Here is a 26287-nt window from a genome sequence, read left to right as displayed (position 1 = left end):
CTGAAAAATATAAATATATTAAAAGAAAAAACTACTAACCACAATACTAGATATTGCGTAAAAAGTTCTGCTTTACCTTCCTGATAAGTTTTCAAACAACTGAGATACCTGGGTTGTTCGAAATTGCAACATTTTCAAATCACCCTGCAATTTTCTTAGCATTTTTGGATTTTCAAAAAAAGACGCATAGGTTCGTAAAAACCGCAAAGTTCAATGCTTGCCATTAAGCGAGTTAACGGTCATTTGAACCAAAGCAATAATCTGTACGCAAAAGTTTAAATTTTGAGATATAAGTTATTTTAAGAAAATAAAATTATTTCAAAATGTAAAATATGCACCAATGTGTTCTTGTAGTTAAAGTTAAAATAAAAAAAACTCTTGGTTTAAATATTTTGTGTCTATTAGATATTCTTATTAATTAAATTAAATCTCCTATAATATATTTAAACTCATATCTGATGAACAACTTTCAATCAGTTTGTCATAAATGAAGTTAAAATAAATCGTAAAGCATTAAGCAAAGAAACTCATTTTCAACATTTTCCAACTGAAATCAGTTCATTAGCTCATAAATGAAGACCGCTTTTCAATTAAAAGACTGGTTATACTATTATGAATTGGTAATTACCACAGGTTTGTGTAATTAATATGAAAGATAATTTTCTTTCGTGCAAACGAAATTGAAATGTCAGGATTTGATAAGAGAACTATTTTATAATTTCTTTAATATTAATAATTGAATATATTATAATCTATTTTGACCACTGACCAATATCAAATAAATTTTACAAACCTTATATTGCATTACTTGTAACTTAGTGATAGATTCGAATATTTAAAATTTCCCCATTTTCTGAGGTGTTCGTTGAGGAGACAGTATTCTGTAAGAAACCCCGTGACAATCCGAAGATTGTTCTTACTGAAATCAAGGAAGATCTTTGATTTTTCTCGGTCGTAAGTTCTGAAAAACTTTTTCCAGTGTCTTAGAGCGTTGGAGGATTCCCATTCCAGGTTACGAATGGAGTCTTCCAGGTCCTTGAGTTCCGCTTTAAGTTGGTTTCCGCTTGGAAAGGAGGACGGTTCTGATCCAGTTGTGGAATGTTCGCTCCTTTTCTAGCTAGATCATTTGCTTTTTATTGCCTTCTATCCATTGGTGAGCGGGCACCTAGAGTTCGAGGACTTTTTTTTCTTTGCCTAAGGACTTTATTTTCTTTGCCTAATTTGTTCGGCTTCTCTAGGCATTCTTTGACCAACTTCAAATTGATGGTTACTGCTTGATCGCTTTTAGTGCTGCTTGATTATTGGATAAGATGGCTCTTTCCTGTTTTCGATAGTTCTTATCCAAAACAAATTTCTACCTGAATGACCTATTGGTTCGGAGAATTTAGTTTTCGGCCTAAATACGCCTAGCCCTGTCCCTGCTTTGGTTTTGGAAGCATCAATATACCACTTTAAGGTATGGGCTTATATATGCTGAGCAAACGTTTTTCCCTTCCATTCCTTTTTATTGCTCAAAGTTGTACATTCTTAGTATGTCATCCGCTGGGAGTTGGAGGAGTGGAATTTTCTTTTTGAGGGTGTTCCAAGCCCCTGACTTGAAAATTCTTCCAGTACTTACTGTTTCTGTCAATGACCACACTAATCATTGTCGTATTGGCATATCTACCGACGACAATGTGCAGTGGTATTAGGTCTAGGACGACCTCCATTGCTGCGTTTGGGCATGCACTCGTGGTACCTGTGATGCAGATGCATGCCAATCTCTGTACTTTGCACAGGTTTTGCCTCTAGTTTTATGTACCAAGCAACTGATCCATATATATCCTGTTGCATAGCTAATCACGGATCTTACTATCATGGTATTTTTATGCGTCTTACTATCATATCAGGGCAAATGGGTATTATTGTCATAGGCCTTATAAAAATACAAATCCCCTTTACCCCATCTATTACCCCCTAATACCCCATCTATTACCCCCCAGTCTTTTGCATATTACCTATAAGAGTCTTTGTGGCTTTCCTGCTAATGTTCTTAATATACCTGTTCCAGAGAAGTTTACTTCCAGGGTTATTTTTTATTCCCAGATATTTGACTTCCTGTGATGGCAATATTCCCTTACTTTTGTAGATGGATTCTTTTCAAGCTTTTCAGACTTCTTTTCATAATAATTTCTTTTTTAAGATGCTTTCTGATGAGTGGCACCACTGCAGTTTTTTCTGAGATGATGCTCAGCCCGACAGTCCTGCACCATCTCTCAGTGATACAGAGTCCGCTTTGGATAATAACACACAGGGTGCCTTAATGTTTTCCCCGAGGGATCATGACTATGTGATCTGCATACCCTATGCAGTGTACTCCCGCTTGCACTCCTAATTCGTCTAGTAGTTCATCCAATACCAAGCTCCACAGTAGGGAAGTTGTTAGGTTTGTGGAGTTCCTTGCGTTGTTTTAATAACTACAGTTTCAACACAGTTTTTGACTTCTAGGATACAGCAGGTATCCAAATTACTTGCTACTACTACGCAACTAAAATATCCAATTACTTGCTACTACTACGCAACGGTAGCCACTTATTGTCCATAACAGTAAAACAATAAGAGTTCATACATATAATATCAATTTCTTAACATATTCTGGTTAGTTCATTAACCATTTAAATAATCTGTCGTACGGTACAGCACAAACGACGCGATGTATTTAATATAATAATCTTCACTCAGTCCCTTTAAAGTGTCGTATTATATCACTTTTAATTAGGCGAAAACTGCACCGTAAAAAGAAGAAAATCCGTCCTGTCATTTAAATATTTTACTTGTTAATGTATGGGCCCGAGATGTCATCTAAAAATATATCTCTGCGTTGATTTATTTCCAGTGCACGCCGTGTAAAAAAGAAGGACAAAAACCAAGATAGAGTTTGATGTACTCCAGACGAGAGAGAGAGGACGAGTAATGCGAACGACGAATCTTTTGGATTTTACACAATAAATTATGTGGCAAATTATATTTCACCTGTTTGGTATAGTACTGAGAATCATCTTATAATGTTCATAAATAAAAATGCATTAAGGTTGATTCTCACTATACCATCCTAACCTAACTATCTGTATCAGCTACTTTCCGTTTCCCTTCCGTTTACATAAAATATGATATCATGTAAATGAATGGGACAATGCACACTATCCGTTCCGTTTCCCTTCCGTTCCATATCCTTTCCTTCCATACATTTTTTTGGCGGACGGACTGAAGCGTATCGGAAACAGCGTTGTCAGGTTCTTACATTTTTACCAGCTCTGTGAACATTTTGCTGATATTTATTTATTCTTTCACCTTTTAATTAAATATATTACCTCTTTCAAAAGAAAAAATGAATAAAATAGAACTTTCGTAATGATATAAATTATTGCACAATGAAAAGTATGGAACTGATACGAAACGGAAGCATTACGTGTACAACGTGAATACAAATCAAAAATACGGAACGGATATGGAATGGAAACAGAAGGTATAGTGAGAAGCAACCTTTAATCAGGCAATGAAATCGCATTTCGAACTCAACTTTTAACTTCAAAAAATATAACATCAAAAATGTATACAGGATAAAGATACAACCGTACATACCACCACAGATACCATATGTTATCTCAAGGAGTCAATGAATCTTACTTCTAAGATGGCGGCTATATTGGATACGAATTCTTATGAAAATTTGGTCGTACGTTTTTTGTGAATTCGAACCAACCAAATTATGTGTTTTTTAATGACATATAATGAAAGAAGTTTAATTCATGAGAAACATCTCTGTGTGGTCAGAAAACTAAACAGTAGCATTTATAACAGCTAGTTAAATAAAATATTATGGAAAGAAGTAACATTTGAACTGAAACTAGAAGTAGATATATCCACTTTTTATCGAGTATTAATTCAAAAACAATGCCAATGTTAGTTTTTTTTAGATCATGAGGTGCAACTGAAATATTTCAAAAATATATTTCTGCTATTTTGAAAGTATATTCCTGTGATTTGATTTATTTAATTCAATGTAAATGGGGATCTATGTCGATCTATTGCTCTTTACTCTATCACAATCATCGCCATTTTCAGTTTATTCAACAATTTCCAATTATGGTGGGAGGCTACACATCGCATATTGAGATACTCTCTTTGTAGTTGGGCATGGGCCAATGTAGTTGGGCATGGGACAACAATGGTGTTGTCTAGTGTTGGCTATGCGGGCCCAAGTTGTCGCTGCTAATTTCTTAATAGCATGGTTCCATCTCAGGTTGAAAAAGGATCTGGCGCAGGAATTTACTGCAGCAGTCCAAAGACTGAAATCTACCACAGTCTTGGAAAACACACCACGATTTTCCAAGCTGAGCTATATGCTATTGAAACATGTGTGCAACTGCTGGTAGAGCAGCAATACACCGGTAAAACAATATGCATATTTTCGGATAGTCGAGCCGCGCTGAAAGCACTTGAGGTAACGAAAAGCACGTCTATGACGATTCTTCATTGTAAGAAACTACTCAATATATTAGGAGATAGGAACAAAGTGTCGCTAATATGGATACCGGGACCTGTCGGCCTAGAGGGAAATGAACGTGCTGATTCCATTGCCAAAATTGGTGCAGGCTCGCCATTCGTGGGCCCAGAACCGACACTTAGCGTTCCAAAATATCTCGCAAGAGACATACTCTGTGAATTGATTAGGGGTGCGACGACGTTAGGTTCGGACTGTCATTCCAGTCCCGAAATGGAACATGCCAAGAAAATCCTAGCAGGGCCATCCAAACATAGAACAGGAGAACTCCTAAAGGCTGGTAGGAATGGAGCGCGTACACTCACTTCAGTGTACACAGGATGGGACTGGTGGAAGACGTCGAATGCCGACTCTGTATAGAAGATGACGAAACAATGAAGCACGTTATGTGTACCAGGTTTGAGATGTTTGTTAAACCCATGCTAGACCTAGGAGACATATCATCCTCGGACATAACGGCCTATGTTAAAAGGCTGGGTCTTGAGGGTGAACTTTAACGCTCTTTGTATATTAGAACTTTTAGAAACTGAGCCACAGTAGGCCCTCGCGGCCGCAATGGAAGGTCCCATGGGACCCACTCTTTAGTCAATACAATACAATACATTACAATCTCAGGTTTGGTCTTGCTCTAGGTCTCTTAATTCCTGGTGGGTACCAGCTGTAATTTTTGTGGTCCATCTGTTGTCCGTTCTTCTGGCCAGGTGTCCTGCCCATTACCATTCGAGGGATTTGACTCTGTGGATGCCATCTATTACCTGGGCCTTTTGTCATATCCAATCTATTCTTTTACGGTTTCTCTTGGTTACTGCCAGTATATTTTGTTCCATTGACCGTTGTACAACCTGCAGTTTCCTTATGATGTCCGTTTTAAGTGTCCAGGTTTCGCATGCATATGTCATGACTGGTATAGTGTGTGAAACGAATAACTTTGAATTTGACAGTTCCCGCGGGCTTTTCTAGTGTTAATTTTATTAGGTTAGCAATTTGCGGCCATGCTGACGCAATGCCGTCTCTAATAGAATAGCCTCGGAGCGAGATTTATGACGTCACGCTAGTTAGATACTACGGATTAATAAATATGTATTAATTATTAAATATATATGTTACTGTAAATGTCCGAAATGCGCCAAAAAACCTAGAATAAGCGCGCTAAACCTAGGATTTACCAACAGCATTAACTAATTAGGTTAGCCCGGTTATTTGGAGGGTGTTAATGCATTGGTTAGCCTGGTTATTTGGAGGGTCTTAATGCATTGGTTAGCCTGGTTATTTGGGGGGTGTTAATGCATTGGTTAGCCTGGTTATTTGGAGGGTCTTAATGCATTGGTTAGCCTGGTTATTTGGGGGGTGTTAATGCATTGGTTAGGTGTTTATTTGGTGGTGTTGGTTGGTTTTTGCTACTACTTGCTTTTGGTAAATCCTAGGTTTCACCGCATTTCGGACATTTACAGTAACATATATATTTGGTATATTTTATATGTAATTTTTTGGATTATATTCGACACTATTTTTTTCATATGACTGATGAAGGCTATAATGTTAGCTGAAACCAAATGAAAAAAAATGAAAAACCAAATGAAAACTTAATCAGCGTTTTTCCCGAACCTAAATCCCAAGAAAATCAAAAATTTTAGAATAATTTTACATATAAAATGACAGCGATCTTTATTTCATAGCCATCGCTAACGCCTTTTTTCTATGATATTGTATTATTTGCAAATATAATTTTTCGAACATTGATACTTGCAAAATATGCATATAAATTTTTGAATGTAAATAATAATACATCACTATTAGTAGATGTTGAATGTTTTTTGTTAAATTAGATCGATTTTCAAACCCCCAAATTTAAAATATATTTTACATTTTACCCAATATTTTATGTACCTATTCATTGTTTGTATATTGTAAAACATTTGCTGCATTTGTATGGTTCATAGTTTATTTGCCAAAGTATTTATTACTATCAATAGGTATATATGGAGAAATTAAAATAACTTTGGTTGCACATCATAATACGACCACCAGCAAACTCCATAAGACGATGCATGGTGTCTTGGTGGTGTATTTATGGTGTATTTATTAACTGTATATTATTATGTATATTTCATGTAAACTATATCGTTTTTAAAATACAAACCAAAAATACGAGGAATAATTATGTTTTCCATGTATTCTACAACATATTTATTAATCCGTAGTATCTAACTAGCGTGACGTCATAAATCTCGCTCCGAGGATGTTCTATTAGAGACGGCATTGGTCTGATATTTAGAAATGTCAAAAGCTGATGACACTTTACTTTTGACAATTATACCATTTCGAGTTGATTTTTGCAAGAAGAGGAAGAACTGTCACTTGTTTTATTATTTTCCTTTTCTATTTCACGAAAGTAAAAAGAGTTACCTATCTGATTCGTTCAGGCACTCAATTTAAATAATATCAGTAACTTTTTTGACAGAGGGATTTTATATTTGCCATGTTGGTAAAAAATAACGGTCAAAATTCAAAGTTATTCATTTTATAGACTATAGTACACATTGGTCGAATTTTTCCTTCTTTAGATATAGTGGCATTCTAGATTTAAATATGATTGAGTTTCTTTTATAAGTACTCCATGAAAACTTAATTCTTCTGTTGATTTCTGGTAGTAAAGATTCCGAGCTGTGTATTAGTTGTCCCAAATGTAACTTGATTATCATGCTAAAATTATCCTCACAAAGCCAATGTGTTTCTTTTTATTAAAAAATAAATTAAAATTGTGATAAAAATACGATTATTGAACATTTTTTATGCCCAATAAAGTTTAATATGAATCTACTGAATTGTAATTGAAAAATCGACCAAACTAATTTTTTTGGTCTTCGAACTGGCTGAGTCAATATCAATTACTGTTCTGGGTATCATCAATTACATTATGCAATTTATCAAAGACGTGACGGCGCTGTTGACTTATTTACATGTCGATTATGAGCGGCCGTGTTTGATCTAATTGACTCGCTCTTTTTAAATTGACCCTATATTACATTAGATATACTTCCTTCCTATGTTAAAATTAGAAAAAAATACCTGCAAAAATCTATACGCAAATAAATTTGACTATTACATATTATTAAGATATACTTAGCTGAAGCCAAGCCCGTACTATAGACGGGTGGAGGGAAGCTTGTCGGGTGAAGGGTAATGGGTAGAGGGTAAATATATTTTGTACGCAGTAGTGGACGGAAAATTATTAAAACAATAACCAATCTAATCAAGTTCAGTTGCAAATTGTAGCTCCCGTGAGTGTCTTTAGTATCATGCCCCTTTCAAAATTTGCCAGAAGGCTTCTGCTCTGTGACAATTCTTATGTGAACTTTGTAAATATGGAAAATAAGGAGATGTGGGTGCATGAGTATAACTTGCATAGAGATCATGATGGAGAATTTTTGCGAGTTTACAAGAAAATGCGAAATTACCCTGACAAGTTTTTTAATTATGCGCGTATGAGTGTAAAATCGATTTGATTTTCTACTTAATAAAGTTCAAGGCAAATTAGGAAGGACGTCTACAAACGTCAAAGAAGCAATTTCTGCAGAACAACGCTTGTGCATTACAATTTTTCTTCCATTTTTAGACCAAAACTACTTTACGCCTGGCTGAAAATATCGAACACGACTGATCCTCAAGTGGCTTGCTTGGCGGGTTGCTTTGTGGCTTAAGTTGGTGGGGGATTGCACTGCGGCTGGTTTGGTTAAAATCACATGTTACGGAAACATACCTCGCGGGTTACTTGGAGGGTCGCTTGACGCCTCGATACCCACTACCCTCCAGGTAACTTGCTTGCACTGCCGCCTCAGCTTAAGGAGGCTATACGAGTAGCATGTTAGCATCATAAACAAATTAAACGAGTAAACAAAATCATAGTAGTTCTAAAGCACTTTATATGCCCTGTATATAATTAGCAAAATAAGTCGGTTATAAACTAAATTGTTATATGGCCCAATATTCAAAATGCCATATTTAGTAGTACAAGAAAAAAGCTCCTAAAACTTTTTTCTATCTCTATCATCATACTGAAATTATATTCTTCAATTCTGCTATACAGGGTGAATCATAAATAAGGATAAACAGTATCTGGAGTGGGAGATCTCGATAAACGAAATATGTTTTCTCTTTGTTATTTTTTAAATAAGCCCTAATTAGCCCAGTTTTTTTTATTGTAATAGGCGAGTTACCTTACTTGTTTAGTTTATTAAATACAAGGACTACTGGATTGTTTCTATTTTTTTTGATCCTCTAAATTTAACTAACTGAATTGTGTTGATATTTTATCAAGTTATTATGTTGTTTAACTGAAAATTGAAACAGTTTTCACGTTTTTTTTGCAAATAAATATATTTTCATTTTTTTATGAAAAGAACCTCATACACGTGTTCCTGGGATAGAAATATATTAGCCCTAAAAATTTATGAACTTATTTAAGGCTCACCCTGTACAGATGCAAGAACCTAATGTTTGTTACAGATGTAATTATGCTGAGATTATTGGTATCACTAAAATTAACTTTATCAAAACAAAATATCTATATGTTAAGCAATACAAAATTTGTGAGCCTGCCATATTTTATCTGTGTCCTACATCCAAGTTTAAGACCGATAACCAATATTATTGTTTTTGGATCTCAAATTAAATATCCATAAAACGATACTAAAACGTGATATAAAGTACTGCTTTTATCACCTAAACCAAAGTCCATATCAATTACATTCATCTAGAGAACATAATTTTATTCTCTACTTCATACTTCATTCTTAATGTTAATGTTGTTTTTATTAAACAATTACTTTTTTACCTAATTTATTAAATTTAATCAACTCTAACTAACACAATGTACTACTATAAAATTAAATGTTCAATCTTAAACAATGTACATAGAAATGGGTATTCAAAAAAGTTAGCTAAGTTATAAAATTATATCATATAATTTTACCCGGGTGCGTCTCAAAAGTGGCTCACCCCTATAATTTTTTTATTTTTTCAGATAAAAAAACGACATTTGGTATGTTAGTATATGACATAAATTAGGATAGATTGACGTATTCAATTGTTTTTGGTTACTTCCTGTTTCACCGGAAATGACTACAACTTTTGATTTTTAAATGGCACCCTCGGTATTTTTTTACTTTATTCGATAGAAAATGACATTCTGAATAGAATGACACATCATATGTCAACTTTTGACATTCTCTCTTAAAACAAAATTGAATTTTAAAATTCAATCTAGAGTGCCATGGTTATATCGTTATATTAAAAACACTAATTCTTAATCAAGAAGCCTTGGAAAATAGATTTGATCGTCTAGTGTCTTGTCCTGGCCAGTTAGCAAATACTCAAATCGTATTTTTAATCATATCTATTTTTTTTCAAATGGAATGAGGGTGGCTCATTAGCATATTTGGAAAAAGCATTTTTTTACGAATAATTTGGTACCACACACTTCGTATTTCGAGTCAAATTTTCGTTACAAACCGCAAATTATAATTTCAAAGAAACCATATGCGAAAATGTCAAAAGTTGACATTTGAAATGTCATTCTATTCAGAGTGTTATTTTCTATCGAATAAAGTAAAAAATACCGAGGGTGCTATTTAAAAATCAAAAGTTGTAGTCATTTCCGGTGAAACAGGAAGTGACCGAAAACAATTGAGTACGTCAATCAATCCTAATTTATATCATATACCATACCAAATATTGTTTTTTTAACTGTAAAAATAAAAAAGCTATAGGGATGAACCACTTTTGAGACGCACCCGGTATTATAAAATGACAGCGATCTTCAATTCATAGCCATCGCTGACGCCGTTTTTTCGATCATATTGAAGTACTCTCTCCTAGAATTATGAAAGTATTTCTCTGTATTTAATAAAGTTAAGTTAGTTGTTCAAATTATAATTGTGTAATTTTTATCACTAAATTTTGAAAATAAGTAAATGGTGCAATATATATCATCACTTCAAATATGTTTGGTCCTTCTTATTCTTAGACCTACTTTACAGTGACAATGGCAATTATTATTGATCGTAATTTATTCGCATTCTTTATCAAATAGTAATACTACAGCGTGAAAATGACAAATAGATTTTAAACAAAACACAGCTATTTTTATTTTCCCCATTGTAGTTTTAACATTTGATGAAAGATTCGAATATACCACACTATACAGGGCATTTGGTAACATTATTTTTGGCCACAATTTTTAAAAATAAATAAAATACAAGTTTCCTTGTTAAATACCACTGATTAATTTTTATAATGCTATTATGCTGTCACTGAAAACCTCAACTATTAACAATAAAAGTAAGGTAAAGTTAAAACAAATATACTGAGAATTCATATGCTATGCTGTTTAATTTAAATATTATTTATAAATATACAGGATAAGTTTTAAATAAGTGCAAATATTTTTAGGGGTGGTATATTTCTATGAAATTTTTTTCGCAAAAAAAGATGTTGAAAATCCTGCATTTTCTTTTAAATGTTTCTGTCTATTTTGGATTATTTTAGAACTGCTTGTTCACCGCAAAATTTTTCAAGGTATAATTTCTTAATCTCTGATATTACCATAGTTATGGCTTTCCTCTATGGTTACGCCATTAAAAGGGATGCAAATAGAGAAATTTTTTGAAACCCCGTTGCTCCCATTTTTTTTTCTAAATATATTTTTTTTAATTTTCAAACTTGAATCGGTTATTTTGGATTTATTTGGAAAACGGTAAAGGGAAAATATGGTTCTTTTATCGAGATCTACCAGCCCTAAAAATATTTGCACTTATTTAAGACTCACCCTGTATCTTATTTAACACTTACCCTATCGCATTTATTATAGAAGTTTTTAATAGTAGCGACATCTCAATGTCGACAAACAAGTTTCACCCAACGATTTCATTCTTTCCTGCCATCTATCAGCGTTTGTTAGCAGCGCGATATCGATTGCATCGCTTCACATCGCTTGCAGGAATTAATAGCGCTCTTTTTTCTCAATTTCAGAACGTGTATCTGACGCGGTTCGGGTATATGCCATCGGCGACAGATGACGCTGTCGGTGCTTTAAGGACAGAGGAGTCCGTTCGAAACGCAATCAAGGAAATGCAGGAGTTCGCAGGAATACCCGCAACAGGAAAACTGGACGATAGGACAATTAAGTTGATGAACACGCCCAGGTAGAGTATTATATGTTTTTTTTAAATGGATTACTGCATTGATACATATATATATATATATATATATATATATATATATATATATATATATATATATATATATATATATATATATATATATATATATATATATATATATATATATATATATATATTTATTTATTTTGGCTAAATAAGCCATTTTCGTCCAACGGTAAGATTTTTTTAGTTTACAATAAATTCAAAACTAAAATCAGACATCAATCAGCAAACTTCATTAGGCTTATCCTTTAACTCTTTGTAATAAAATAACGAATATTTCAGAAACCTCTATTTAATTTTTAACAGTAATACTTAATATACAGGGTGGTCCGAACTGTATTCCGGAAACTTCGGCAGCATATTCCGCAAATAAAAATAAGTTGCTTACTTTCGGAGATACAGGGTGTAGAAGTTACATTTTTATTACGATTTTTTCCAAATAATTTCTGAAGTAAAATCAATATTTGGATGGGAATTGGTGTCTGGGAGCTTTTTGACATGAGAAATTTGATTTTGATGTCAATATGACTTTTATTTGTAGAGGGCGCCACCTACATGTGTGTGTGTATTATGAAAAATAACAACTTTTCGTACCTGTATAAAACTATACTGAGTAAAAAAATATGCATTTCCATGATTTTTTACGTAAAAAATGTCTGTTGGTAAAAATCGCTACGAGCAACCCTTCAATAGTCAATACATATCATTACTGACAAAAAATAAACATGCTGAGTAGATAGTTATTTGACTAAAATGATAAATTTAAGAACTTTTTTTTAAATTAATCATAAATTTCTTTTCGAAAAAATGATGATAAAACAGTTTCTGTTGAACTTTTGGCACAAAAACATTTCAAATTTATGGTTTCAGTATATTAACTATTTTGTCAACGTGTTTAAAATGTATGTCAATGATGACAGGTGGTGATAATTTAGATTCCAAATATCTCGAGAACCATTACTCGTAGCGATTTTTAGCAAGAGACCTTTCTTGCGTAAAAAACGTCGTAAATATATATATATTTTTAACTCAGTAGTTTTATACAGGTACAGACGAAAAGTTATTACTCTTCAAATCAGTTAAAATGTATGTAGGTGGCGCCCTCTACATGTAGGAGTCATATTGACATCAAAATCAAATTTTTCATGTGAAAAAAGTCCTAGACACCAATTTACATACAAATATTGACGTTACTTCAGAAATTATTTGGAAAAAATCGAAATAAAAAAAATTTCTACACCCTGTAATGTTAATGTCGTTGATAGCAATTCTCCAAAACTATCTTAATATTTGTTAGACCAAATGAGAACCCATTTTCTTTAAACTTGAATTTTATTTAACAGGTATTATTTGAAACGTAAGTGTTTTTAGCATTATACCATTGTTATACTACTAGATAATTACACAGATTTTATAAAATATTTTTTATCCCTTAGGTGTGGCTTACCGGACAAAAGTCGACAGACATCTGGAAGACGGAAAAGATATTCAGTTCGTCATATAAAATGGCATCGAACTGATTTAACGTGGAGGTGAGTAACTTATATCTTATATATGGAAACATAACTTATAAAATAATATACGGAGACAAGAATAAAATTTTGTTACCAATAAAAAAAATAAAAAAGTTTCGCCCGAGCAGGGACTTGAACCCTGGACCCTTGGATTAAAAGTCCAATGCTCTACCGACTGAGCTACCCGGGCAACGGAAACCTATTTTTATAAGTTCGATATAAACTGACGGTACTATTTTTTCCTTCAAAATCGTCTATTTTTAAAAATTTCACTGTCCTGTCCGTTAGCTTGTAACTTGTGACTGTACATTTTTATTGTAGATCATCATGTATCTACCTCATTTTTATAAATAAAATAAAACACTGTTACTTTGTTCCCGACTTATGGTCCGAATTGCATCCGGAAAACTTAGGCCCCCAGCATATTCTGCAGCATATTCTATTATAAGTTATTCTGTTATAAGTGAATTAGTTCGTATAAATTTGTCTTAAAATGCTTCGTTTTTGAGATACAGGGTGTAGAATGCATAAGTTTCATTTTTATTTCCCTTTTTTCCAAATAATTTCTGAATTAACGTCAATATTTGGTGAAAAGGGTGTTTTTCACATAAGAAATTTGATTTCGACTCCTACTTGTAGGGGGCGCAACCTACATGTTTTTAACTGATTTGAAGAGTAGTATAACTTTTCGACGGTATCTGTATAAAATTGTCTCTTGGTAAAAATTGTTACGAGCAACCGTTTTCGAGATATTTGGAATGGAAATAGTCAATACATGTCATTAATAACAAAGCATGTTGACTAAATAGTTATTTAAGTGAAATAATAAATTTGGGAACTTTTTATTTTTTTAAGCTAATCATCAATTTTTCTAAAAAAAATACGATAAAACAGTTCACACAAAATCATTTCCAATTTATTATTGCAGACTAATAACTGTGAGTCAACATGTATAATTTTTGTCAATTAAAACAGTTTCTGTTGAACTTTTGGCACAAAAACATTTCAAATTTATGATTTCAGTCTAATAACTATGTAGTCGACATGTTTAATTTATGTCAATGATGATAGGTATTGAAAGGTATTGAATATTTCTATTCCCCCCAAATATCTTGAGAACCATTACTCGTAGCAATTTTTACCAAGAGACATTTTTTACGTAAAAAATTACGGAAATGTATATTTTTGCACTCAGTAGTGTAATACAAGTACGGGAGAAAAGTTATTACCCTTCAAAACAGCTAAAAAATATGTAGGTGGCGTCCCCTACAAGTGGGGGTCATACTGACATCAAAATAAAATTTCCCATGGCAAAAAAAAGCCAGACACTAATTTTCATCCAAACATCGGAGTTAACTCAGAAATTATTTGGAAAAAAATTGAAATAAAAATGAAATTTCTACACTCTGTATCTCCGAAACGAAACATTTTAGGACATACATTTATACGAACTTTTTTACTTAAATTTATATGTAAAATATACTGCCGAAGTTTCCCGAATATAATTCGGACCACCCTGTATAATATACAGGGTGTCCCAGAAATAAGTGCAAGTATTTTAACCCCAGAAACACGCCTATGAGGTTTTTTTCGCAAAAAACATTTTGAAAATTAGAAATTTTTTGGCTTTTTTTTTAGTTTTTAGTTAAAAATCATAATTTTTTGATAATATGGCAACATAGGTATTAGATTAAATTTACAAGAAAGAAAATCCCGAAAAAATCCAGTGGTTCTCAAAGTTTTAGCAAAAAAACTTTTTTTTTGAAATTTTCAAAGTAAAATAACTCCGTTATTTTGGACTTATTTCAAAAACGATAAAGAGAAAATATGTTTCTTTTATCGAGATCTATCACCCCTTAAAATACTTGCACTTATTTCTGGGACACCCTGTATACATTTTGCATTCAACCTAAAATATCAGTCTAAGAACGCACCAAAAGAATTATTAAAAAAACTAGTGATGTGCAAATGCAACTACACCAATACTCCCTTGGTCTAGGTGTTGCAATTAATAAATAGTCTTGGTCTAGTAATATTCTGTGGTCTTCGTCTTACTATAAGACTCTTGCAACCCTTGCATTTTTTTAATAATATTTTACTAGATGCTTATTCTACATAGAAAATCTTTAAATAGATAGTATTTTAAGTATTTTTTGGGCTTGCTTTTTGTGCAAGAGCAAGACCAACTCTCGCTAATCACTAAAAAATTAGGTTGACTGCTAGAGAATACTATCCAAGGTTAGACTCACTTGCTCTAGCATACTTTGTGGACACTAACTTAAGTTAATTCAAAGAGAAAATTAAAACACTTTTCAATGTCTACTTAGAATAAACTAAATTAAATGGCATTCTCATGGGACAGTTTTTTAAATATGTATGAACAGCGTTCTTCTAGTTTACACGTCGTACTTTATATTTACACATTATATATTAATGCTTTTTAGGGATTACTTCGCTAGAGTTTTTAGTAATATTAATTTTTTGGAAGTATAAAATCAAAGAGACAAAAAAAGGTAATAGTTATTGGTGTAACTAATGCAAAAAGGACATATTTGTCGCATGACGCATGAGTTTTGCAGCTCGAGACGAAATCGAGAGCTGCAATCATGTTGAGTGCAACAAATATGCTTTTTGCACATGTTGCACACAACATTTTTTCTACGATCGAATTGAAATTCTTATTAAAATGTTCATTAAAAAGTGTTTACAGTATAGTTCACAGAATAATATATATTTTTACCACTAACAATGACACTTTTATTTTTTTTAATAACTAACTTTTTTTAGAAAGTAAAAGTAAAGTAATTAGTAAAATTTTTACTCCATATTAATATACTACATTAACACTTTTTCGTTAGATGTGTTTTGTTATAAGGTCTAATATAATAATATAATTAATATCCCACATATACTTATGTTGAAACGTTAGTAGGTAGTTTTCGAAAATCGCTCCAACGTCGATATTCAATTTATACTTTCAGTTACTTCTATATAAACACTCAGTTACTTTTGAATACTTACAGGGTGACTCAGGCTTCCGAAACAGTTCTATATTAGGTTTGTGGTTAGTGACTTTTCTTTCAATTTTTTTTTAGAATATGGAGGCAATGGTAAAGCACGTTTTAGACATTTTTGTAATCATAGGTGGCCGGAACATATTTTCAAACTAAAGTTGTAGATTTGCTATTAAATTTCCATTCCAGAAATACCTAGGGTTGCCACCTGTCCTTTTTGAAAAGGACAGTCCTTTTGGAATAACTTGTCCTTTTGACTTTTTTGACTTAAAAGTCATTTTTTATTTACGTATTTTCCCTGAGAGAAGAAGAACTTAGAACTTCCCGTTTAATCTCTGAGAAAATTACCTACAGCAAACAGAAATATTCTTTTCGTCCAAATTTAATTAGAGATGTTATAAAACTTATAAATAAATTTTTCTTGTTTAGAATAGGCAACATTATTTGAATATGATTAGAATTTCCCGTTTAATCTCAAATGATAGTTTAGGTTTTAGTTTTACCTTTTTTGATCTTAAAAAGAACCTTTCAAAATTAGTAATTAGTAACGATTTAGTTAGTTCGCAATCGATAGCTTCCTGTGAAGTACTGTGTAATAGTTGTTTAATCTTGTATTATTAATAACTTCCTATACCTAAAATCAATATTTATTATAATCCTTTTAGTCTCTCAATAGAGGGCATTTATCATTAAAAGTATCAAATCTGTGTGCTACAGTATGGGATTTCTGTCGCATAATAATGAATATTACGTTTATTTACAAATCCATTACTTAGGTAGCTTAATCAGACAATCAAATTTTAGTTAAACGTCCCAATCTTCATGAACTGTATTAAGCATATGTATTGAATCACCCTGTATGTTGACAAAAATATTTTGAAAATGTGCGTTACAATGGCCCCGATCTTATGTAAAGATTGAAATAAAAATCACAAACCAAAAACTTAATAGGTAAAAAGCTTTTTGGAGGCCTGGGTCACTCTGTATATAGGTATGTATAAAACTAGTAGCCTAAAATAAAAGGTAACACACCGTACAAATAACTCTAGGAAGAGGTATTTGTATTGTACGGTGGTAAAAACTTGTCTAAACAAGACCGAAGGGGCAGATACAAGATATAATTAAGCAATAAAATGTAAAAAAGGTCGGGTAAATACCTTTGTTTATTTGTTGAGCAAAATTCCTTTAGAATATCGTATATAATGACCAAAATATGACGCAATTTAAAAAAAATGTCACTTTCTGACATATAATAAAGTTTCAAATGCAACGTTTATATTCAAATTTGTTATGATCTACAACAGTTAGGTAGTAATTGAGACGAATTATAATTCAATTATCGGCTACTACGTTCTTGTTTTAATAGATCAAAATTCAACAAATATAATTAGAAATTATTTTAATTTTGAGAGGCTCCCTTGTAGGACGCCTATGTACGATTACGGCGGAAACAATACCTACCTGTGAAAAGACAAATTCGGGTAATTTGAGCTTATTTTTCCACACATTTGACACTGTCCTACCATATTGAAAATTCGCAGATTCAAAAGTACGTTAAACAAAAACAAAAACTACTGAAAACCACTGAAAAGTTCACTTCGGCCTTGATTCCGACTTCAAACACACCGTAAGCTAAACGTAGTACGCTATAACGGACCAAAGACCGTCGCGAGGGGTGGTGGGACGGACGGCTCATTTCATTCTGGAAGACTAGCAGCGATGTTGCCAATAGTTCTAGACGTTTCAGCACATTAAACAGTAAACATGTCCTTTAATAGTAACGCATAGATCCTCTGGTTAATAACCATATTATTACGCATGCTTCTTTAAAGATAAACTATTAATTTAATTAAGAAATTGAGATTTATTGATATCCGGTGAAGGTTCTAAAGTAGATAGGCGCAAATTTGAGATGTGGCAATGTCGCCTTCTCTATCTCAGTTGGTTTTTACAGTACGTAGTCAACCTCCGGTTGTTTGATCGGGTTAAAATGCACAATGTGATATCTGTTCTTACTAAATCTATGGTGTAACTAATGCAAAAAGGACATATTTGTCGCACGACGCATGAGTTTAGCAGCTCGAGACGAAATCGAGAGCTGCAATCACGCTGAGTGCAACAAATATACTTTTTACACATGTTGCACACAACATTTTTTCTACGATCGAATTGAAATTCTTATTAAAATGTTCATTAAAAAGTGTTTACAGTATAGTTCACAGAATAATATATATTTTTACCACTAACAATGACACTTTTATTTTTTTTAATAACTAACTTTTTTTGAGTTCATTTTAATTTTAATATCGCAATTTGAAAAATTCACTAAGGTAATTGATGGACAAACTTCATTTCCAGTTGTCTTTTTAATTTTATTCTCATTTCTACTCGTGGAGGGGTCTCGGGTTCTTGTTCTACACTTAAAACTTTTTTCCGGAATGTTGCTGCGAGGTGTCCAGTTCTGGCCCAAGTAACATTTTAAGTTCCTTTAGGTTATACATATATTCTCAAGGTTAGCTATATAAAGCTTTAATAAATGTCTCATGGGTATCTTACAGTGTTTTGATTTATATAAGTGTAGCGTTGGTTACTTATCACTAATAGTAACCTTGAAATGTTGTTTATCACTTTTCTTATAAAACTAGAGGTTCTTGTTACTAAAGGTTTCATAATAAGGTTTTATAAAGGTGTTCACAACTATTTTATATAACTTCTGGTATTAGGTGTTATAAAGGTACGCAAGATATACACTACATAATTAAAGGTGTTATTAAGAATCATTATGTAACCAATAATACTACAAGTTATATAATTGTTCCCTCAAATCGTTTTTTTGCACCTTTCAAATGTTTGCATGCTTTATATAACCTGTAGTTACCGAATATCAAACCTAATGACATAACCTCAAATTTTTAATATAATCAAAACAAATAATATATTAGCAAGCAAAGCAATTCGGTATTATAATGAATAATAAAAAAATAAACTGGACAAAACACAAAAATACATATACGTTCAAAAGAAAGGTTTTTCAGAATTTAAAAAAAATAGAAATAATCCAAACCTCATTCAAACTACGCCTACCAATATTGAAAGCCAACATGCAAATTTACCATCCACAAGCAGAGATCAGGATCAACCTGAGATATTTCCAACAGAAAGTTGCCAAAACGATCAGGAACAGGAAGATGCCTGGTTAAGGCATTCTCTAACATAAGAGAATGAGCTTTGCGCTTTAAGATTACACATTCTGTGCTTAAAGAGCTTTTTTCTGTAGTCAATTCATTCATAAGTGTTCTACCAAAGTGCCAAAGGACCCTAGGACTCTTTTGCAAACTCCTACCACTTTAAATATAGATCAAATTGAACCAAAATAGTATTATTAATTTTATGAGGTAATGTTTTGTTTTCTGCACATTTTCTGTCAAACTGCTGTAATGTCAAACTTCGTTCACAGGGAGTCGCTACAGTCGACACCACGGGTTACATAAAGGTTTTCTGGGTGACTAAAAGTAGCCATAAACACCCCGGTATTTATAATGGTGATTTGTATCACCTTTAGTTGTACAAAACCCTAAAATTGGTGTTTTAAATAACCCAAACTCATTTACGCAACCTTAAGTAACCAAATTTATATAATGGTTGATAAGTATGTTATAGACTCTAAAGTAATATATATATAGCACTTTAAATATAATGGACGCCATTATTATTGATGTCTTCATTTTTGGCTACAATGAGTATTTCTAAGATAACGTTGAAAACTGGTACAAAACTACATTTTGGCCAGCTGCCAGTTATTTCTATTTATTAAAAAAGTCGTATGTTCTATTATTTATATTAATAAACTTGACTTTCATTACAAACATTTTACCATATTTTTTTTGTTTATAAAAAAATCTATTAAATAATTCTGTTTTTGGGGGCGCATGTGTTTTTTGGAGGTAAAATTGATTTTCATACAGTAAATTTAATATCGCCTATGTATTTAGTACTCTGGCTAGGCACAATAGATTTTATTAAGCCAGTAATTTCTATAAAGTCATTTGCATAACGCAAGCGCTTTTGTAGGGGGCATCATTTTGTCTCTTGTATCTGGTCTGGATTATCTGCGTAGGACAACTTGGAGCAATAAGTTCATAAAGGCAAATATTAATGTAGTTAGTCAGAAAGAAACAAGTTTATTTTTAAAAAACGCGCATGCGCGATATTTCTATGGAGGTAATCTCTGAAAACCTTCTCAACACCACTATATAACTATTATATACCCTTCTTCAGTTTTATAGCGGTAACTCGATAGGATATATAAAGGTGTTGAGAAAGTTTTCAGGACTTTGGTTCCACACCTTGAGTGTTGAGGATTACCACAGGAACAGTTATAAAAGGCACCGTTTAGGGCATATAAGTGTTATATAATGGTTACCAATAACTCACGACAACCATTCTAGATGCGTTTAGGTTGTATAATATGGTGTTGGGAAGTTTTCTAACACACTTATAAAACAAAAAATGTTCCTTGGGGGTAGTTGGTTTTTGGGTTATTTACTTTTTTATTATTATTTACAATATTTTTCTCTTTAGTTAAACTCGTCATTAATACTGTTTACGCCAGGGTAAAAAATTTGACTTTTAATAAAAAAAATAGCTACTTTTTGAGTGATCGTAATAAAAAATAATTTTACAAATCCTCAAATTAAAAATACCAGTTACTTCTTTCCATCATTATTACTTCCAATCATTTTAACAGCCACCCACGCTTATCATACTTTCGGTAATTACTGAAGGCAGCAAGGCAAAATAATAAGTCATCCAATCTTCCGCCTCTCCCTAGACTATTTAATTAATAGAGACTGTGATATGCTTGTCGTTATCTGGAAGTTAACATAAATATATAATGTTTATTAAAATTCTAGATCTTTCAAACTAAAAAGAAAAAAAAAGATAAAATGTAACTTTCTTAAAAACTATTTTAATACTAATATGCATTAATATACAGGGTGTTTCAAAAAACATGTGCCATCTCTCATGGGACGATTCCTCACGTAAAAATAAGATTCTTTGCTTCGTAGCTACAGGGTGTTAAAGTCTTAATATTTTTTTCGATTTATTATAATTTTCTCCCAAGTAGTTAGTAGTTCTTTTAGCGTTTCGAATGAAATGTTGAGGGTAAAAGTTACTATAAATGCGACATATTTTAAAACTAAAAAAGTGTTGACATATTCAGCAGGGACATGCATATGGTTTAGCACTGGAATATTTTTTTTTAAAAGCATATACGCCACTGACTTTTTTCCTCTTGTTAGCGAAATAGTCTAAGCAGTTTAATGCAGATTTAAAGTTGTCTCTGGAAGAAAATTATAATAAATCTAAAGATTATTAAGACTTAAACACCTTGTAGCTACGAAACAAAGCACAATCGGACCTTTATTTATATGAAAAATAAAGCATATTTTTACGTGAGGAATCTCCCCACGAGAGATGGCTCATGTTCTTTGAAACACCTTGTATACAATCCAGTGTTAAAAGTAAACTGTTTTGATGTATTGTGGTGAACTAGAGATTTATTTGCTGTTGTGACACCAAAAATACTAACTCAACTGTATTCAGTACATCTAGTTAAGCAGAAAAAATGTTTAAAGTGGATGTTTTGTCATATAATAAACATATGGCCAAGTCTTTTCAGATTTTTGGAAACAGTAAACTTCTTCCATATTCATTCAAGTCCTTCTATACATTTACTACAAGATGTTCTAGACCTGACTAGACTTGAGAGGAAGAAATGCATAACACCTTAATCGTTTCCGTAACAGTAAATGTAACGTGGATCTATGTTTGTTTCTTCAAATCCTTCTTCTCCTTCTACTACTTATTTGTGTCGATGTGTTAGTTTTAAGGTTGCCTCTGACTAGACTTGAGAGGAAGAAATGCATAACAGCTTAATCGTTTCCGTAACAGTAAATGTAACGTGGATCTATGTTTGTTTCTTCAAATCCTTCTTCTCCTTCTACTACTTATTTGTCTCGATGTGTTAGTTTTAAGGTTGCCTCTGTATGAGTTCTTGAGAGGTAGACTGTCGTGTTTTTGGAGGTCTTCCAGGCCATCTGTTACCCACCGGTTTGCCTTCCAGAGCTATGCGTGGTGGCCTGTTTGCTGTTGATTATGTTTGTTTCCTCTCGGATTTCTATGCTATAGGCCATATTAGTTTAATGTAACATTATTTGTCTGATGCAGGTATTGTAAATTTTAATTTTGCTGTCTGTTCGGTTGGAAGGGGTTCCGCTGCAGGCATCATCCTGAGATGATCGTCGCTCTGTTTATTTGGCTTCTCAGATCCTCGTCTGGATCGTGGTAGTACGATATATCTATTTCTGAGTATTTAAACTGTGATACTTGCTCAATAATTTTGTTTTATACTACCTGTCTGCATCTTACCGTTTTTTGGATAATAAGCATTTAGTTTTTTTCTGTGGAGATAAATCTCATATCCGTTTCAAATCCTATACCATCCAAATTGAGTTATATTTAGTACTTTGTATTCTTCCTAAAAATATATTATTATTACATTCATAATAGACTGGATTGTAAGACACTGACGACTATATCCTTTGCTACGAGCTGCGATATAAATACAAAGTACGTATAGCAAAAGGTATACTATCATCTACGTATATGATACTAAAACTTGAAAATCTAGTTAGACAGATTGGATTGACAATTCGCAAAAGTTTTGGAAAACACCAAGAACAACAAGGACTTCTTAAAGGACCAAAAGTAAATGTGATATCATAAAGGATCAGACAGATTTAAAGAGATTTCCGGAAGTACATGGGAAAGTAAGATAATGGTATAGTAGCAAAATGAAAGACTAATTTACTATAAGACATCAAAACACTTTACTTTAAACTTCGGACGCGCACTTCCCTAATAATATTAGTACCATCATCAGATGATTAAAGTGGAGTAGGATACCAAAAATTAACTTCAGTTGTAATCAGCTGCTGATCATGCTAACCTGGTTAGGTGTATGATACTAACATGTGGGTATTAGTATTTTGTGGTAATCTAGTGTTTTATTTCGCTGTTATAACACCAAAGGTTCCAACCTCAAGAGTGTAATTTGACAGATCAATGAAAATTGGAAATCAGTGAGGGGGACTTATGTTGAATACTGGCTGAATGAAGTCTGATATGAAAAGAGAGCGTCTAGTAGTCATTTTTTTGGAACCACTGCACCAGCAGTAGTGTGATAGTGTGTCTATTTAGTAAACACGATCTAAGGCTCCATCTACACTCTATTACGGCTTGGGGGCACCACCTCCGCCTCTCTACTAGAGGGCTCTCCTTGCTCGGCTTGGTGTGACGTCACGGAGTCGAGCTTAAGTGCTTCCCCGACGAGGGCCCTCAGCGCGACCTGCCATGAGAAGGGCTTTCGATTGTCTGTCTGTCCGTATCGTCGTAGTCGCCTGCCGACTTTACGTCCTGCAGTTTGGGGGCCCGCTCTCTTTGTCTTTACTTCGAACGACGATGGCGCATTGTGCATGCTGATGTAGTAGTTTGAAGGCGAGAGGGTTAGTCGCTAAAGCCTCAACGGTCTTAACAAGTAAGATTTTTTGGATTTTTACATTTTTTCAAATTACAAACCACAAACTCCATACATAGACGGAAGAAACCATGTGTAGATGGCGTGGAAAGGAAAGAAACTAGAAAACACTCTATGAATCGAGTATAAACATCTGTACAACTATGAAAATGTACGGCTTGATAGTTGACTGAATGGAATAAAAACATAACATATATTTGTCTAGCTGATAAAAGACATGGTTTGAATTAGGTAGTGCAGCCTGTATGAAAAAAAGAAGCTATAAGGAGCAAAGATATAAACTATATACACATTGAGAAACTATGAAAAACACAAAACTTGGATTATTCAGGAAAACTGTGCTGAACCTTACAATCTAACCTAACCACCTGGTCTTTCATCGGCAAAGATGAGAAAAAAAAGTATAACATAGAAGCTTGAGACAACGTGGGTCATTTTAAACTACCTACATAATAGATACACACATAACAGATAGCAGCTTCTAGATAAACTGCACCTTCCTTCACATTTTTTTGAAAACAGGTTGTACCGTGTAATAGTTTCATACCAGCTATATTTTTGAATACATACTCCGTGTATAATTCAAATATTAGATTCTTCAGGAAATTTTAGACGTATTTACTGTTCATTGTCCTATACATGTTTTCATTCGTTCCAGAAATATTAACTAACCTGAACAACTTGTTGTTTTACTGCAGAATTGTACTTTTCCCATTACCCTTCGATCAAATTTTGTTAAGTATATATCAGAAATAAAGTGGTTTATTTAACATAAATACAATTATTGTTATGGGAACAACACATGAATACAAATGAAAGTGGCTAGCCTTTATCTTAAACAATTTCCAAATTTCTCACCTACATTTAAGGAACTTTATGTAAAGTAAAAAAGTAGTTTTGCGAATTTGGACACTTGAGATAGATAAAAAAAAGTAGCTGCCAATTTAGTAATGATGTCAAATTGGATATTATACTAATTTCAGTTTGAGGAAAACTAGTTCTATTTGAAAATAAAAAGTAGCGCAATCATATATCCCACTTTCTCTATTGTCTTGGACTTAAATTCAATTCTTATTGTGAGGACCTGACCATGGCACTCCTCCCTTGAGTTGATGACTCGCCAACTCGATGTCCTTACATTGGAGTTCTGACAAAGCTCGTTATACATCCCTACTTGCCTCTCGGTGTTGGACGGCTTTCCATCCTGGCTTTTTTCCTTTCTTTGCTGGAGCAGAGGTGAGAGGTTCTCGTTCCCTCTCTTGCCCTTTGGTGCGCCAAGCTGTTTCTTGGTTCCTTTCTCTCCCCTTTTTTGAGGAATTTTTTTGCTTTTGCTTCCTCTGGATCCTTCGTGGACCAGTCGAAGGTGCTGCTCCGCTGAGATCTACTCTCAGGTCGTCTAGCCCGCCTGGTTGACTCAGGCCAGGTAGAGCAAATGATAGCTTGTGTAGCCTATTGGGTCTAGAAATAGGCTTCCCACCCTTACTAGGGGAGGTGGTAGCTTATGTGCCACTTGTGGAGACTGGTCTCGTGCAAGTGTCAGCTGCGTCTCCTGTGGCTCCCTTTGGGTTGGTCCCTTGAAACTTGGACTATAAATGTTTCCAGTGTTGCTAGGGAGTTCCCTCAGTATGTAGCATGTAGAAGTAAAGGGCAAATACAATGAGGTGCCCCCTGATGCTCCAAGGTTGAGACCAGAAAGAGTAAGTCTTCTGTCTAGACATACATCCCATTAACATGGTCTCGACATCGTAGAATTTAGGTTTTTGGTGAGGTTGTCTCCTCTAGGTCCGGGCGATTAAGTCTAGACCCTCCACACCCTCTGCCTATGAAATATGACCACAGGCAGTAGAGAATACGTGATATGACGGATAGAGAAGTCCCATACGGCATCGTTATATGTTTTGGTACAATTCCCTGGCCACGGCACTTCAACCAGAGACAATACAGCAAGATGATCATTAGACGCAGCAAAAATGCCAGAGGGGATTCCCCCTGGCACCCGACTGATAGCTTCCCCACCAATGGCAAAGTCTCGCATCTCCTAGGAGAAAAAACTAGTTTGAGATACAAAGACAAAAGTAAGTATTTTCCTTTGGAGCCAAAGGATAGTAGCGAGTTCATATTTGGATTCAGGAGGTTATTTTATATGAGGATTGGCAAGAATGGTGTTAGGACCGATTTTCATGCAGGCCAGTGTTGTTAACTAAGTGATTTGTCAAAATATTTGTTAATCATAAAAAAATGTTAAAAATATTATGGTCTAAAATATGAACTATGGTTGTTCGTGGAAAAAAATACCCTAATTGTTTTTGTAGATATTTTCTTCTCGTCCCCACTGCGCTCGTCATCCATACGCTTCTCGATCGACCATTTCAAGCCTTCCGACATCGCAAAGA

At 33.5% G+C, this 26287-nt stretch overlaps 1 protein-coding gene and 1 non-coding gene across 2 annotated transcripts in view; one reads left to right on the top strand and one right to left on the bottom strand.

The window, feature by feature from the left end:
- LOC115879121 (matrix metalloproteinase-2-like) overlaps positions 1 to 26287 on the top strand; it is a 245013-nt gene that overhangs the window by 121011 nt on the left and 97715 nt on the right. The window contains exons 2-3 of the mRNA XM_030895778.1: positions 11573 to 11745; positions 13203 to 13298. Coding sequence (XP_030751638.1) covers positions 11573 to 11745; positions 13203 to 13298 — 269 coding nt within the window. The remainder of the gene's footprint in view (positions 1 to 11572; positions 11746 to 13202; positions 13299 to 26287) is intronic.
- Trnak-uuu lies at positions 13398 to 13470 on the bottom strand. The gene has a single exon. It is a non-coding gene; the product is annotated as a tRNA-Lys (tRNA).

The sequence above is a fragment of the Sitophilus oryzae genome, unplaced genomic scaffold (assembly GCF_002938485.1).
Source record: "Sitophilus oryzae breed Bouriz unplaced genomic scaffold, Soryzae_2.0 scaffold_1576_pilon_pilon, whole genome shotgun sequence".
In the NCBI taxonomy this organism is placed as follows: domain Eukaryota; kingdom Metazoa; phylum Arthropoda; class Insecta; order Coleoptera; family Curculionidae; genus Sitophilus; species Sitophilus oryzae.
Note: the sequence above shows the minus strand (reverse complement) of the source record. Positions and strands in the feature narration are given on the sequence as shown.